This window comes from Jaculus jaculus, chromosome 5 (genome assembly GCF_020740685.1).
Source record: "Jaculus jaculus isolate mJacJac1 chromosome 5, mJacJac1.mat.Y.cur, whole genome shotgun sequence".
NCBI classification, from domain to species: domain Eukaryota; kingdom Metazoa; phylum Chordata; class Mammalia; order Rodentia; family Dipodidae; genus Jaculus; species Jaculus jaculus.
In genome coordinates this window covers 175,307,965-175,325,411 of record NC_059106.1, presented here as the reverse complement: position 1 = coordinate 175,325,411, position 17,447 = coordinate 175,307,965, and the positions used below count along the sequence as shown (strand labels likewise).

The 17,447-nt window shown below is 43.2% G+C and overlaps 1 protein-coding gene across 2 annotated transcripts in view; it reads left to right on the top strand.

Annotated features, from left to right (window-relative positions):
* The window catches only part of Dpysl5 (dihydropyrimidinase like 5), a 93,939-nt gene that overhangs the window by 63,421 nt on the left and 13,071 nt on the right, over positions 1-17,447 (top strand). For both annotated transcript variants that reach the window (XM_004669360.3, XM_045150887.1), the window contains exons 3-8: positions 2,627-2,785; positions 4,602-4,781; positions 6,623-6,691; positions 9,481-9,525; positions 11,096-11,171; positions 12,374-12,530. In XM_004669360.3, coding sequence (XP_004669417.1) covers positions 2,627-2,785; positions 4,602-4,781; positions 6,623-6,691; positions 9,481-9,525; positions 11,096-11,171; positions 12,374-12,530 — 686 coding nt within the window. The remainder of the gene's footprint in view (positions 1-2,626; positions 2,786-4,601; positions 4,782-6,622; positions 6,692-9,480; positions 9,526-11,095; positions 11,172-12,373; positions 12,531-17,447) is intronic.

Genomic DNA, 17,447 nt, shown 5'->3' with positions numbered 1-17,447 from the left:
ATGTATACTACTGAATTCTGCCTTCTTTGTTTATTATAGTGTAACTTTCCACACTATGACTTAGCCTCTATGAACATCATTTCACTGCCTTTCATTAAAGCTTTTCCACAGCTCACCTAAGCCACATAGTTTTTGTGTAAACACAATCTCAAACATGTGATAAGCACATAGTCCCATAGTCTTCAACAATCTTTCTGTACATGTCAGGGATTAGCACAGGCCCTTGTTCCACTGATGATCTCTGCAAGGCTGTTCCGTGTAATGACACTAAAAAGGTCTGTTATATGCATGATATCATGCTCCTGTGAACACTATGCTTGTGGCCCTCATCCCAAGGTCAGAACTGCACATATTTAGAAAGCCAGTCCTGGGCTGGAGGGATGGCTTAGCAGTTAAGGCGTTTGTCTGCAAAGCCAAGGACTCTGAAGCTTGCAGTGGCTGGAGGCCCTGGTGCACCCATTCTCTCTCTCTCTCTCTCCACCCCCCTCCCCCCAGTTCTCTGTCAAATAAATAAATAACTATATTTAAAAAGCCAGTCTTGTGCTTATCTTGTCTGAGAGGAGACAAATCTGTGCACATCTAATGTCAGATGAGCCCTGAGCCTGCAGCTAGGGAGTTTGCTTGAGCTTGAGAACTTTGATTTGGAGGCCTTGGAGTAATTGCAGTAATAATGGTAGCACTTCCAGATTACCTGTACCTCCTTCAGAGGCTGTCACATCTGCCACCCCTAGGAAGGAGCTAAAGTGCTGAGGGATCACATGGTTGCTACTAGATTTCAGCCAGTAAGTGAGAAAATCAAGTTCACCTCCTGATGTCCCACATTCCTTCCAGGACTCTCTTAGTTCCTGTACTTATACCCAGGCAAGAAGAACCTCTGCCCTGGGCGCTGGACTCCAAAGGAGGATGCTTGGACCCTCTTTTCCATGGCACCCAGAGACTGCCCAGAGCCCCCCGCCCCGCCCACTCCTAGACTTCTCTTGGCCTCTGGAATTCTCTGACAAAAGGCCAGCAGCCATTCCAAGACCCACACAAGCCTGACTCTGTCAAAGGCATCATTTTACAGGGTTGGGCAGAGCTTAGACCTCTGAGCTGCATCATTAACCCAGGGTACAAGGACCAGGCATGAGCCATCCAACAAATTTTTTTGTTTGTTTGTTTTTGTTTTTTTGTTTTTCAAGGTAGGGTCTCAGTCTAGCCCAGGCTGACCTGAATTTAACTTCGTAGTCTCAGGGTGGCCTTGAACTCACGGCAATCCTCCTACCTCTGCCTCCTGAATGCTGGGATTAAAGGCTTGCACCATCACACCTGCCTTCACGCAACAAAATTCTAAATCCAAATCTAGTCTTGCTCATTATAAGGATATAGTGATCAAAGGAAGGTAATAGCTTATTAGCTTGATCTATAGTTGGAAATTTGGCCACCTTTCATACTCTTGCCATAGGATCCTCAGATGTTCAGAATGGATCTTTTATTACATGCTGCTGTTTGCAGGTTCCCTTTTTGCTCTACAAGGCTGTAGTTATACTGAGGGGATACAGAGGGAAACAATTTAGAACTACAGAAGAATAAGACAAATGTGTAAAATCCTCATATATCAGACAGCTCCATGTGCACGTGTACAAGTGAGAAATGCATGGTAGGACAAAATAGAGCACAACCACCTGCTGTGAGGATGAATCAGTCTGGCAGGATCCAGCATAATCAGGAATAGAAGCCAGCTCATAAACTACAATCTGCCCTGCTTCTCCTCTCACTCTCCCCAGCCTAGTTCCTAGACTTCTCACACAGAACTACACCCTCTGTTGGCCACTTTAAGCAATGCAAGACATCAGACCACTGACAGCCAAGGTTCTGAGATTTTTCATTGTAAAAGGTTTTTGGTCTTCGAACTAGGTTTTCTTAATGCCTTATTCCTCAGCAATATTTCTGAATTATGATCAAGGATTAAACTGAATAGAGAAGCATGAAGTCATAAAGCTTATTTCATTGTGCTTTAATTGCTCCTAGGATAAGCAAAACTTAATTTAAATAATTAAATGTACATGTCAGGACACTTTACAAAGGATACTCCCTAAGTGATATCTGACTGGACTTTTACATCTGTCTGATCAGGAAGCTATCCAAGTGTGTGTGTGGGTAAAGAACCTGTACTTCAGAGAAATTAACCTAGCTGTATGATCCACCTAGGAACTTGAACCTGGAGCCTTCATTCCAAGTTACTGAAAGGACTCCACTAGAAGACATCTTTTCCTAAACTTGTATAACTTGGGCATTCAACTATGTCATCTGTATATTAAAGTTAGCCAAAAATCATTTTTGGGAGCAGGTCTTAGTGGGTAGATAGGGTTGTCCTTAGGCTTGGTAACATATTAAGTGGTTTTTCCAAAGCACCAAGCTGGAACACTGGACAAGGAAGAAGCAGAGTTACCTGCTAGACAGACAGCTCTACAAAGTTGCATACTTTCCCCCAGTTCTATATAGCCCCTCACAGTTTCCCAAACCTTGCTGGGTTTAATCATCACAGCCTCAGTTGTTGTCCTGAGTGTCTCCTGACCACTGTCTTACCATGACAGTGAGTTGACTGCAAGCAGAGCTATAATAAAATTGCTTTCCCTCACTCCCCTAGGCTGCACTTGTTGGGGGCACCACCATGATCATCGGCCATGTCTTGCCTGACAAGGAGACCTCCCTTGTGGATGCCTATGAGAAGTGTCGGGGTCTGGCTGACCCCAAGGTCTGCTGTGATTATGCCCTCCATATGGGAATCACCTGGTGGGCACCCAAGGTGAGTGCTCATGGAATCTCCAAAAAAGTACAAGTGGTCTGGTGCACTGAGGGACATGTGGGCTGATCTAACTGGGGCCTAGTGCTGTCCTGCATATGTGGATACCCTCCTGCCTCCAGCCTGGTTCCTGTGTGCCAGTAGAAAGAACATAGAGAAGCCCATAAGGACAGTGGGTTGGCCTGCTCTGCTTAACTCACAGAGCCTATTTTCCAGCAGTCACAGTGAGCCCCAAGCTGCAACAGAGTCCAAGGCCAAAGGCCAGCCACAGGACATTGGCCCCCTGCTCTGACTACAGGTTCTCAGTATGTCCCAATGTGCACAGGAGGTGCCACAGTATTGGACAGAGGTTAGTCACATTCTGGCTCAGCACTGCCTGGCAACGATGTCCCTGGGGACCTTCTTGCCCACTGAGCTCTTCAGGGAGAAGCCCTAAGGCCAAGCTGGGTCCCAGCGTCAACACTTTGCCTCTGTCTGTGGCCTCTAGTTTCCCTGTTCTCCCGCTGCCCTGGCCCCAGGATAAATCCCTTATACTCCACACACAGTCTCTGTCTCTCTCTCTCTCTTTCTCCACACATACATAAATAAATAAAAATATTTTATAAATAAGTAAAACACACCAGCCATGGTGATGCACACCTTTAATCTCAGCACTCGGGAGACAGAGGATCACTGTGAGTTCAAGGCACCCTGAGAGTAGTAAATTCCAGGTCATCCTGGGCTAGAGCAAGACCCTACCTCAAAACAAAATTAAAAAAAAAAAAAAATCAGTTAAACTCATTCTGTTTCTTGGATTTTAACCTTAAGTTTGGATTCACCCAGTCTTTTCCATTAGTTTTGACTTGCCACTTACAGAAAGCACTGGAGCCCTGTATCTAGCTAACAGTGCAGATTTTGCTGATTGGCCCTTAGCAGTGGCTCCTCCCCAGAGACTGTCTGCATCCTCCTCAGGAGTTAGCCTGCAACCAAGTATCCACCCAGATCCCCAACAGCACTGAGGCCTAGCAGCCTTTCCTCCTAAGTTGTCAGAGGTAGTATAGACTTTCCTGCATCTAAAATTCAAAATTTTGTAAATATCATTTGTTAATTACAGATTTTCAAAATAGACAAGAAAGCAAACACATAATTCAAATTGATCCCTGTGGTTGTATTAGCTCATTTCCTGCCAGTCTTTTTGTGTATACTTTTCCCATAGTAACCTTTAGCCTGAGTGGGAGCAGTTTCTATTTTTCGGCACAGTCATCTTTATGACCTTTAGTATAATGGCCACCTAATGTTCTAGCAAGTAGAACAATCTTAACTTGTTTCCCTACTGTTAGGCCAGTGTTACTTCCATTTTTCCCCAAAAATAAATGTTTGGGAGATGAATATCCATATTCATATGGCTTTATTCATGTTTTGCTTTGTTCCTAATAAGATTTTCCCAGTCTCTAGAATTCTAGCATGAGTGTGCCTTCTTGGTAACAGTACCTTCCAGTATGGGGCCTGGAGGACAGACCACAGCAATAACAGTTGTTCTACCTACCCACCAAGAAGGTGGGCTTAGAGTCAGGACTTCAGGACAAGCTTATATGACAGGGGAAAAATAATGTCTATAATGTAACAGTGTAATTCTTGTTATTGGGTTAGCTTGACAGTTTTCAAAGTTTATTCTTTTGCATTAGTTTGCTCAGATGACCTCATAGCAGCAGGGGGTCAGTGAGGGAGAAATAATGACACAATACAGAGGAGCTGGTGGTCATACAAGGCCAGTTCCATATCTCCTCCTTGCTGGACATTAGACTCATCTGGCATTTGCCTTTGAATCTTGTAAACGCAGGTAAAAGCAGAAATGGAGACATTGGTGAGAGAGAAGGGAGTCAACTCATTCCAGATGTTCATGACCTACAAGGATTTGTACATGCTTCGAGACAGTGAACTCTACCAAGTATTTCATGCCTGCAAGGACATTGGGGCAATCCCCCGGGTTCATGCTGAAAATGGAGAACTTGTGGCTGAGGCAAGTCTTCAATAGATGTTATTGGATGGGGGTGGGACCAAAGAAGACAGTTTGCAGGGAGAGCCTCATCACTTGTCACTGATTCTGACATTTTGGGTGCCAAATCTTGGTCAGAAATCCAAACTTTTCTACTATCTATTAAAAAAAAAAAAAAAGAACCGGGCGTGGTGGTGCATACCTTTAATTCCAGTACTTGGGAGGCAGAGGTAGAGGGATTGCCATGAGTTCGAAGCCACCCTGAGACTACATAGTGAATTCCAGGTCAGCCTGAGCTAGAGTGAGATCCTACCTTGAAAAAACAAAAAAAAACAAAAAACAAAAAAAAAACAGGGCTTGAGAGATAGCTTAGCAGTTAAGGCACTTGCCTAAAAAAACCTAAGGACCAAGATTCAACTCCCCAGAACCCACGTAAGCCAGATGTACATGGTGGCATATATGTCTGGTGTTTGTTTGCAGTGGCTAAAAGACCTGGCATGTCCATTCTCCCTCTTTATGTCCCTCTCTCTGTGTGCTTCTTTCTCTCTCTCTGTCTCAAATAAATAAATTTAAAATATATATATTTTAAGCCAGGCGTGGTGGTGCACTCCTTTAATCCCAGTACTTGGGAGGCAGAGGTAGGAGGGCCACTGTGAGTTCAAGGCCACCCTGAGAGTACATAGTGAATTCCAGGTGAGCCTGAGCTAAAGTGAGACCCTACCTCAAAAAACAAAATGAAGGGCTGGAGAGATGGCGTAATGGTTAAGCGCTTGCCTGTGAAGCCTAAGGACCCCAGTTCGAGGCTCGCTTCCCCAGGACCCACAAGGGGATGCATGTGTCTGGAGTTCGTTTTCAGTGCAGGGAGGCCCTGGCGCACCCATTCTTTCTCTATTTATCTGCCTCTTAATCTTTCTGTCTATTGCTCTCAAATAAATAAATAAAAATGAACAAAAAAAATTTTTTTTTATTTTAATTTTTTAAAACCTCTTTATATGGGTTAGAGTGATGGTTTAACAGTTAAGGCGCTTGCCTGCAAAGCCTAAGGACCCAGGTTTGACTCCCCAGAACCCACATAAGCCAAATGCACATGGTGGCACATGCATCTGGAGTTCGTTTGCAGTGGCTAAAGGCCCTGGCACACCCATTCTCTCTTTCTCACTCACTCTTTCTCTCTCTTTCAAATGAAAATAAAACATTTTTAAAAAGCTTTATCGTCTCAAAAGTATTCTAGTCTAAGAGTTACTAAAATTAGAGACTTGTCTAATTAATAGTACCTGTCTTCAGTGTCCCCAGACCTATGGCTAGTTAGTGAACTATTTTTTGTTGTTTTTGAGGTAGGGTCTTGCTGTAGCCCAGGCTGACCTGGAATTCACTATGTAGTGAAAGGTTTGCCTGGAACTCACAGTAATCCTCCTACCTTTACCTCCCAAGTGCTGGGATTCAAGGCATGTGCCACCATACCCAACTCTATTTTTTTTTAAGTGTACTATTTTTAAGAGAAAAAGATATATTTAATCATTAAGAAGTGAAGGTCAGCTGGGTGTGGTGGTGCATGTCTTTAATCCCAGCACTCAGGAGGCAGAGGTAGTAGGATTGCCTTGAATTGGCCACCCTGAGACTACTTAGTGAATTTCAACTTAGCCTGAGCTATAGTAAGACCCTACCTCAAAAAAAAAAAAAAAGTGAAAGTCGAGAGGCTAACTGCATGGGGAGCCCCAGATTCATCCTTCAGAAAATGAATTTCATAGAGGACAGATGCAAACAAAGCCTATTGGAATGGGCTGTGTCCAACGTATTTTACTGTCCTTTGAGTTTGATATTTTCTTTTACTGTGATTCAATTTTTGTTCTCTTGCTGTTACTCAGGGTGCTAAAGAGGCACTAGATTTGGGTATCACTGGCCCAGAAGGAATTGAAATCAGTCGTCCAGAGGAGGTAAGTAAAACTTCCTTTATTCATTCTCAGCGTTTATCATGTGGACATACTGAGTAGTTAGCTTTTTGGCACTGTAAAAAAAAAAATGCCAGGGCCGTGTGTGGTGGTGCACGCCTTTAATCCTAGCACTCAGGAGGCAGAGGCAGGAGGATTGCTGTGAGTTCAAGGCCACCCTGAGACTCCATAGTGAATTCCAGGTCAGCCTGGGCTAGAGTGAGACCCTACCTCAAAAAACTCAAAAAAAAAAAAAAAATTCAGGGCTGTAGAGATGGCTTAGTGGTTAAGAGCTTGCCTGTGAAGTCTAAGGACATGGGTCTGAGGCTTGATTCCCCAGGACCCACATAAGCCAGATGCATAAGGTGGTGCATGCATCTGGAGTTCGTTTGCAATGGTGGGAGGCCCTGGCGAACCCATTATCTATCTGTCTGTCTGTTGGTCTCAAATAGAAATAAGCCAAAAAAAAAATTTTCATTCTCTCTCTGACTCTCAAAGAAGTAAATAAGTAAATAAAATATTTTTTAATTTGTTTATTTTTATTTACTTGAAAGTGACAGACAGAAAGAGAAAGAAGTTTAGTTGATGTTTGCTTGTCCCCATCTGTTTGAGCAGAACATCATGGCAGTGGAAGCATATGGCAGAAGAGAGCTGTTTATTTCATGGCCAAGAGAAAGTAGAGTGAGACAGGAAGCAGCTAGGGATATTATACTACCAGAACCCATCCTTAGTAACCTACTTTTTCTAACTCAGCCCCACCTCCTAACTTTCCAGAACTTCCTAAAATAGCATCACCATGTTGAGATCAAACATCCATATCATGAACCTATAGGAGATATTACATATGCAAATCATAACATGCATTGAATATTTTAGAAGAAACATTAAAATTTTAATTTATGTCACTTTGTCCATGAATGAAATTCCCAGCTAGAAGCTTCCCAGAAAACTAGCTTCCTTCATACTGAAGCCAACTTGACCTTGAACTTCTTTGAAAAAAAATAGGGTAAACCCTGTCATCCCTCAATGTACTCTGATTTCAAGGCTTTGGTGGGAGACAGTGTAAGTACTCCAGGGGTTCCTTTACTCAAAATTGAATGGGGAGACAAAAGAGTCTGAAAGAACCACCTTTATATGTTAGAAGAAAATTCCAAAGTATAAACCAAAGGAGCGGCATTTTGGAGAAGAGATTACCATCTGAGGAATACTTTGAAATCCTCCCATCTCAGAAACAGAAGCACATGCCTCTTCCATTATTCTTCATTGAGTGAAAAGTGAAAGTTCATTTCTCCCCTGCCTCTGCTTGTATCTCTGCATGTATTTTTTTAAGATTTTATTTTTATTGATTTATTTGAGACAGAGAGAGTGGGGGAGAGAGAGTGAGAATGGGTTTGCCAGGGCCTCTAGCCACTGCAAACGAACTCCAGATGCATGTGCCACCATGTGCATCTGGCTTATGTGGGACCTGGAGAATCAAACCAGGGTCCTTAGGCTTTGCAGGCATGCACCTTAACCTCTAAGGCATCTCTCCAGACCCCTGCATGTATTTTTATATGGCATTGACATAAATGTCCACTGGTCCCTGCTGAGTAATTCTGCTCTGATGGAACCACATTAGATAGAAATGACATCTAGGGTTGGAGAGATGGCTTAGCAGTTAAGGTGCTTGCCTGCAAAGCTGAAGGACCTCAATTTGATTCCCCAGACCCACATAAGCCAGATGCACAAGGAAGCCCATGAGTCTGGAGTTCATTTGCAGTGGCTGTAGGCTCTGGTGTGCCCATTCTCCCTCTCTCTCTCTGCCTCTCTCTCTCTCTCTCTCTCGAATAAATAAATAATAAAAAGAAAATGGCATCTAGAGTCTCCATGGTGGCATATGCCTTTAATCCCAGTGCTTATACTCAGGAGGTTGAGGTAGGAGGATTGCCATGAGTCCCAAGGCTAGCCTGGGACTGCAGAGAGAGTTCCAGGTCAGCCTAGTGTAGAGTGAGACCCTGCCTCGAAAAAAAACCCCAAAATATAAGTATATAATAATAGTGGCAGTAGGCCAGGCATGGTGGCACATACCTTTAATCCCAGCACTTGGGAGGCAGAGGTAGGAGGATCACCGTAAGTTCAAGACCACCCTGAAACTACATAGGGAATTCCATGTCAGCCTGAGCTACAGTGAGACCCTACCTCAGAAAACCAATACTACTACTAATAATAGTGATAGTAATACTGACAACAGCAAAAATGGCATCTTGGGCTATGACTCTATTCAGACCTTCTCTACCTATCCTTACTTCAAAGCCTAAAATGCCAAGTGGCAGAAGGACATGGTAGCATATTCTCATCCCGTAAAAATTGCACTTGGGAAACAGGCAGGAAGTTCACAAATTCCAGACAAGCCTGGGCTACATAATAAGAGCCTATCTCAACACATACAAACATACACACACACACACACACACACACACACACACACACACACACACACAGACAGACAGACAAACATATATATAGATATATAGACATACAATGTAGGGTGGTGGTTTGATGTCCAAGAGACTTTAGGAGTGTTCCCCCCATCACTCAGCAGCCATCAGGCCCACCTTCTTCCTGTCTTTGATCTGTCTGCCACTGCCTTGAACATAGGCCTTGTCCCCAAACTCCAGCCAGTCCCTGTGAACTCTGCCACTCTCTCTGCAGTGTCAGACCTCTAGCATGCCCTATGCAGAGAGCTGTCTGGCAGATGAAGCTGGTTTGAAGGAGATGATAAAGCTTGGTTGCTTCCTGTCCTTTGTTTCTAACAGCTGGAAGCTGAAGCCACTCACCGTGTCATCACCATTGCAAACAGGGTAAGTAACCCATCTAAATGCTAGAACCATTGTGTTATCTCATTCTGCTCTAAGGGCCACACACACCACAATGGCTCAGGCCTGTTTGCTCAATGGACATATTTCTCCCTGAATTCTGGCGTAAGTCTTTTCTGCCCCTAGCTCTCTCTTCTACCCTTTTGAGCTAGCTGAAGCTGAGATTCATTGCTTGAATATAAATGACTTGGAGAACCATAATTTAAACCTATGTTGATAGGTCCTTGTTTTCTCTTCTTTCTTAGTTGGGCTCAGGTAAAGAAAGCCCTTAAATAAGGGCTAGGGTCAGGGTTAGGGTTAAAACATTCTTTTAATCCCAGCACTTAAGAGGCAGAGGTAGGAGGAGTTCAAGGCCAGCCTGAGACTACTACTAGTGAATTCCAGGTCAGCCTGGGCTGGAGCAAGACTTAACCTCGAAAAACCAAAAATAAATAAATCACTTTCTTTTGACTACATGCACATCACATTGCCCTATGATCTGCTGTTACAGTGTATGGAATCAGAATGATAGTGACGCTTTTCACAGGATAGAATTGAATTCAGTCTCAGGCCCTCATTTAACTGCTGAGGCATCTCTCCAGCCCCAAGTACATTGTTTTTTAGCTCAAACATATGCACAGAGAAGTTAAGCTGTGGACCATGTTTGCATGGCGTTGTAGGAGAAAAGCTAATCCATGTAACAGTCTGTTCACAATATTAGTCTTGTCTGACCTACACTCTTAACCTTGTTCTTCTCCAGGGTAAATTCTATGTGTTGATAAGGCAGCCTATAAACTGAAGGCATCAGGATTTCCAGTATATAATATACAACTGCTCTGGATCATCACATTTATGAGCAGGAAATTAAAACTGACAAAGCTGTCCCTCTCTATAAGTTATAGAAATGGTGGGATCAAAAGATGTGACTCAAGCCAGGCGTGGTGGTGCATGCCTTTAATTCCAGCACTTGCGAGGCAGAGGTAGGAGGATTGCCAAGAGTTCAAGGCCACCCTGAGACTACATGGTGAATTCCAGGTCAGCCTGAGCCGAGAGTAAGACCCTACCTCAAAAAAAAAAGTGACTCAGGCTGGAGAGATAGCTTAGCAGTTAAGGCATTTACCTGTGAAACTTAAAGACCTAGGTTTGATTCCCCAGTACTCATGTAAGCCAAATGCACAAGGAAGCATGTGCTGTGGTTAGAGGCCCTGAAGCATCCATTCTTTCTATATGCCTCTTTCCCCACACCCCTCTCTCCCTTGCTTTCTCAAATAAATTTTATATATATATATATATATATATATAAATTATGTGACTCAGTAGTCTTGACCCAAGGTTGCCTTCTGAATTATCAGGCTCTGGTGCTAATGCTGACTGCCACCTCCTTGCTCTCCATATAGTTCCTCAGTCTGGCTTGTGTTCAGACCACCTGCATTCTCAGCCTAAGACTGCCACCTGAGTGGTGGGGATGAGCAACACAGAGGAATATGCTGATGCAGGGCTGAATGTAGCAGCGTTTGGGGGGTGTTTATTAGTTGTGTGGACTGAGCTTGTACCTCCCAATGTCTCTTGTGTTTAGACTCACTGTCCCATCTACCTGGTCAACGTGTCTAGTATCTCTGCTGGTGATGTGATTGCAGCTGCTAAGATGCAAGGTGAGTCCTTGGGTTTGGACTGATAATGTCCATTATGGAGACAAGGGCAAGGTCCAGCCACCTCCACACTCTCCACACTCTCTTGGCTTTCCCATTTGTCTGCTACTATCTGCCTCAGACTCCCTCCTAGCCTAGGCTCAGTCTTCCTCCACATGTGTATGCATCACAGCTTTCTAGAAACATCTATTACCTTGCTTCAGGTCTGGTAAAATTACCTAAGTTTAAATAGTCTCAGTAATTGGTGTTTTTTTGACCAGTTAGGTATGACTAACAGTTGCAGTGGCAACTAACAAAACTATAATCCAGTTCCAGTGGGCCCTGAAGAAACATCAGTTTGTGGGCTTAGCCTCTCTTTCTAGCCACCTGGAAACCTATGTCCAAGCCTGAGGGCACTTGTGTGATTCCCAGTGTGGTTCCTCTATAATAGTTGTAGTTGTTTCTTTATAGCTGGTAGCCCAGCTCAATCCAGCATGGGATGCTGGTGAAGGCCTGATAATAGGAAAAACAGTTGGAGTCACTGCCTTGGGTATATAAGACAGAAGCAAGGATACCCCAAACTCACACCATTCTGCCCTCTGGACACAAACTCCTACCTTTTCTCTGATGGAGGACCTTCATGGGGTTCCCAGCTAGACTATTGGCCCATCTGCTAGAAGGACTCTCCTCCTGACTCCCTGCCCTGCTCTGGATATCACCCCAGAAGTTCTCTGGGGACTTGACCCTACCAGAAAACACCTGCCTGATCAGAAAATAAACTCAGGGAGAGGGAGGGAATTTACATGGGATTTTTTTTATAATCATGGAAAATGCTAATAAAAATTTAAGAAAAAAAAAGAAAAAGAAAATAAACTGGACTGCCTATCAGGCCTGGCACTCATACCCTGAACACCTGGCACATCACCACCCAGTTTTATTCCCCACAACACCCATGCACACAGCCAGGCCAAACTAGAATCCCCACAGGACCCCTCTATACTCCCAGGTCTCAGAACACATGCCCTTCTCTTCCCCCTATCCCAAGGTCAGCAGAAGAATAGGGGAATCCCTGTCCTTGAGTATACTTGTGCTCTCACACATCTGGACCAGCTTAGACAGGTCCCTTCCTGTCTGCCTTTAGCTCCTTCTGTACAGTGAGAGGGGCAGCCCAACCATCGTTCAGGACTAGGAGCTTCTTAGTTACATTTTAACCCTTTTTCTTCCAGGGAAGGTGGTACTGGCAGAAACCACCACTGCACACACCACGCTGACAGGCTTGCACTACTATCACCAGGACTGGTCCCATGCTGCCGCCTACGTCACAGTCCCTCCCCTTAGACTGGACACCAACACCTCCACTTACCTCATGAGCCTGCTAGCCAAGTAAGGTGTTTCAATAGGACAGCACACTATTGATGTATGGTGCACACCACATGGTGGTTATAGGTCTTCAAGATCATGTCTTAGAGGTGCAAGAAACAAACCTGACCTAGGTTTGGTTTTGTTGTACACATACAATGATTTTACTCTCTTGTATTAACTGTTAATTGAGTATGGTTGATTTTTTTTTTTTGTATTTCATTATGTGTGTGCTTTTCTTTCTCTTCAGCATGAAGGATCCCTTCGAGTATTTTCTATAGAGCTGGTTTAGTAGTCATATATTCCTTGACTGTTTTTGTTGTGGAATGTCCTTATTCATCAATTTGGATTGTCAGCTTTGCTGGATACAATCTTAGCCAGGCGTGGTGGCACATGCCTTTAATTCTAGCACTCAGGAGGCAGAGGTAGGAGGATTGCCATGAGTTCGAGGCCACCCTGAGACTCCATAGTGAATTCCAGGTCAGCCTAGTCTAGAGTGAGACCCTACCTCAAAAAACCAAAACGAAAAAAATGATAATAATAAACTTGGTTGACAGTTGTCATCTTTCAGAACCTGGAATACATCATTCCAAGGAGATCTAGCCTTTAAAGTTTGTGTTGAGTAATCTACTGTTATTCTGATAGGTTTGCCTTTATAAGTAACTTGCTTTTTCTCTCTAATTGCTTTCAATATATTTTCTTTGGTTTGCATGCTTGGTAGTTTAATGTTTGATGTCTTCATAGAGTCCTGAATGCCTTGAAATTTCCATTCATGCCCTCCTATTAGTTTGTCTTTCTTTTTGTTGGACTGTATTAGATTTGCCACCTAGTCTTCTAGTTTAGATATTCTGTCCTCTCCTTGATCCATTCTACTGGTGAGACTTTCTACAGAGTTTTCTGTTTAACTTACTCTGTTTTTCATTTCTAGTATTTCTGATTGATATTTTTTCATTATTTCTATTTCCTTACTCATGTCTTATATAGACTTCCTTATTTCATTAAATTGATTTTCTGTGTTCTCTTGGGATTCCTTCCGGAGTTTGTTTTCTTCTTTGATTTCTTCAAACATAGACATGATCTTTTTTTAAATTCTTTGTCAGGCATTTCATCTAAATCAGTCTCATTGGAGGTTATTTCTGATGGATTTAATTTTTGGTGCAATTATATTGACCTGGTTTTTCTGTGTTTCTTGTATTATAATGTAGAGAGTTTTGCATCTTGCGTTAATTTGATGCTTGTGTTTTCTAATTATCTGCAGTATTCTTAGATGTGCAAATCTGACTTTATATTTCTTCAGGTAGGAGTTTAAGGTGCCAGGTGTGGCTTTTATATTCCTCCTAGAGTAATAGCAGAAGTGACCCTAAGTGTTGAGTTTGCCTGTTATGCAAGTATTCTAGTAGACTGGGTAAAGCAAATTACTGGCAAATTTTAAAATTCAACTGAGCAATATACATATTCAATCAAAACCAGTACAGAAGCCAGGTATGATGGCACATGCTTTTAATCCCAGCACTTGGGAGGCAGAAATAGGACATCACCATGAATTCGAGGCCACCCTGAGACTATAGAGTGAATTCCAGGTCAGCCTGGGTTAGAGTGAGACCCTACCTCAAAAAAAAAGAAAAGAAAAGAAAAGAAAAAAACAGCACAGAGTATTTATGCAAGAGTATGGATTAAAACAAATGAATAATCTAATAAAGTCAAAGTCCCTAAGGTTGTATGTTGCCCCACACCCTTAATCCTGTCAGCTGGGATGCTGAGATTTCTGGTCTAAAATGGGTTCCAGGTCAGCCTAGGGCTGAATGAGACCCTGCCCCCAAGAATGACAGAAGAAAGACAAAGGCTCTATAAACCAGGAAGTGTCAAAGGCAACAATAGTCAACACCAAAATACAGTTTATTTGAGAATGGTAAAGACCAAGAATACACCAGTCAAATCTAACACATAACCTGCCCTGACATGGAAGGTGAGGTTAGCACTTCCAGTGCAGGCCTATATACCTGGCTTTGTGTAAGTAGGTCATGTTACCTTTTGGGATGACTTCCAATCTCACCTATATTGAGTGCCTACCTCACTCCCTCTCTGTTGCACTATGTATTTGGTTAGGCTGCTTGGATTGCTGTATCTGGTGTTCTGATGAACTGTGCTGGATGCTGTGTGGCTGGGGGTAGATGAGTTCTCTGGTGGTTGGGAGGCTGTGAAGGATATCTGCACTTGCATTGGAGCTGCTCCCTGCTGTCTTCTCCATGTTTCTTGACTTTGTGAGGAGACTGGTATGAGTGGAAAATCTCCTCACCTGGCTTCTGCTTCTGCAGCTCTGTGCTGGGCCGGACAGGAATGCGGACTGGGGCCACCAGCATAACGGCCGGAGCTGATTATGGCTAGTTTCCTGATTCCTAGAAGATTTGGGTCTCTCCGTCTTCTCTGCTGTGCATGATAATCCCTTATACACCTTCACTTTTCAGTAGAAGAGTATATTTTGCTGTTTTTCTGCTTATCTAACCCCCCCCCCACCAGCTGCTTTGGTGTGGCTACTATACCACCCTGAATTCCTTTTTAAATAGTTTTAAAATTTTACTTCTTTTCAAGCAGAGACAGAGAAAATGAAAGAATGGTCATGCCAAGGCCTACTGTCACTGCAGACAAACTCCAGATGCATATGCCACTTTGTGCATCTGGCTTTACATGGGTATTGGGGAAGTGAACCCAGGCTAGTAGGCTTTTAAAGCAAGTGTTTTTAAGCACTGAGCCATCTCCCAGCCCTGAATCTCCTTTTTTTTAACAAACTCTAGACACATGCACCACTTTGTGCATCTGACTTTATGTGGGTATTGGGGAATCGAACCTGGGTCCTTTGGCTTTGAAGGCAAGTACCTTAACCACTAAGCCATCTCTCCAGCCCTTTTTTTTTTTTTTTTTTTTTTTGAGGTAGGGTCTCTCTCTAGCCCAGACTGACCTGGAATTCTGGAATTCACTAGGTAGTCTCAGGGTGGCCTTGAACTCATGGTGATCCTCCTACCTCTGCCTCCCATACACCACTACATCCAGCCTGAATCCCTTTTTAAACAACCCTTACTAATAATGTATGCCATTTATAGGATTTGAAGTATAATTATTTTATTCTCTATTCTTAGAGAAAGAATGGAACACCAGGGCCTCAGCCACTGAAATCAAACTCCAGATGCTTGTGCCACCTAGTGGGCATGTGCGACCTCATGCCTGTCTCACCTTTGTGCATCTGGTTTATGTGGGATCTGGAGAGTCAAACATGGGTCCTTAGGCTTCACAAGCAAGCATCTTAACCGCTAAGACATGTCTCCAGCTCTGAAGCATAATTTTAACATTTTAATTTTAGGAATTTATAATTACTATAATTTTGCTTTTATAACATTGATATAATTTTTATGATGCAAAATACTTGAAAGAAAACTGAAACACCATCTACAGTTCCTATAAGATAATAGCTGCCCCATCATTACCTACTTTATGATGAATTCTCAGCCCAAACAGGAATTTTAAAAATACAATCTATATATATTTGTCCTTTATTTAAAATTCGAGTTCAGAGCTGGAGAGATGGCTTAGCAGTTGAGCACTTGCCTGTGAAGCCTAAGGACCCTGGTTCGAGGCTCAATTCCCCAGTACCCACATAAGCTAGATGCACAAGGGGGCACATGCATCTGGAGTTTATTTGCAGTGGAGGCCCTGGTATGTCCATTCCCTCCCTCCCTCCCTCCCTCTCTCCCTCTCTCTCTCTCTCTTTGTCTCTCTTAAATAAATAAATAAAAATATGTAAAATCTGAGTTCATGGGCTGAAAAGATGGCTCAGGAGTTAAGGCACTTGCCCTTAAAGCATATGAACCTGAGTTCAATTCCCCAGTACCCACATAAAGCCCAGATGTACAGAGTAGCACATGCATCTGGAGTTCATTTACAGTGGCTGGAGACCCTGGCATGCCCTCTCTCTTTTTCCTTTTTCTCTGCTTCTCTTTCAAATAAATAAATAAATAAATAAAATATTTTAAAGTCTGACTTTTTAATGTTTTTTATATTTTAGTTATTTATTTGAGAGAGAGAGAGAAAGAGAATGGGCACATCAGGGCCTCTAGCCACTGCAAATGAACTCTAGACCCATGTGTCACCTTATGCATCTGGCTTTATGTGGGTACTAGGGAATCAAACCTGGGTCTTTTGGCCTTGTAGGCAAGTGCCTTAACATCTAACCATCTCTGCAGCCCTAAAAATATGACTTCTTAATAAAGAAACCAGACTCTTTTTTTCATTTAGACATGTAATATGTCTTGTACTTGACAAAGCCAGCTTGTGTTTTAAATTTAAAGAATTTGAACAGGTGGTTTTCTCTCTCAGATTCAGAACAGCATTAGGGGAATCTCAAAAGTCCTCAGGAAAGTAAAATTCATGTATACCTGTTCAGTGACACCTAATTGTGTGGGTATCTTCTGAGGAAGTTGGACATTCAGTTCTAAGTGGGAGTGGAGCCCAAGCTGTGGGGCCTTTGACCTGCAGTCTGTGATCCTGTGATGGGAACCTGCCTCTTCTGATCTAGGCCACACCTGGGTGTCTGGAGGCCCCAGAGGAGATGGTAAAACCCTGAGATCCCATCGTTCCTGAAAGGTGCTGCAGGTGCAGCAAGTATGGTGAACTTCAGGGAATCTAGAACACACCTGCTCTGTGGAAGAGTTCCCCGGTCATCTCTGTGGTCCAGGGAGATATCAACCCATGCCACAAGAAGCACTGAGTCATCTTACTATAAATTTGCTGAGGGAATTAGTCATTTGGCAAGAGCTATAATTCATAAGCCTTCCATACCCCAGGAGAGACAGCCCTCTATGTAGTCTAGCCAGGAATCATCCAAGAGCCTCCTTGCTGACTCAGAGGATGACTTTGCTTCTAACTTCCCTTCTGAGTGGGTGGCCCAGT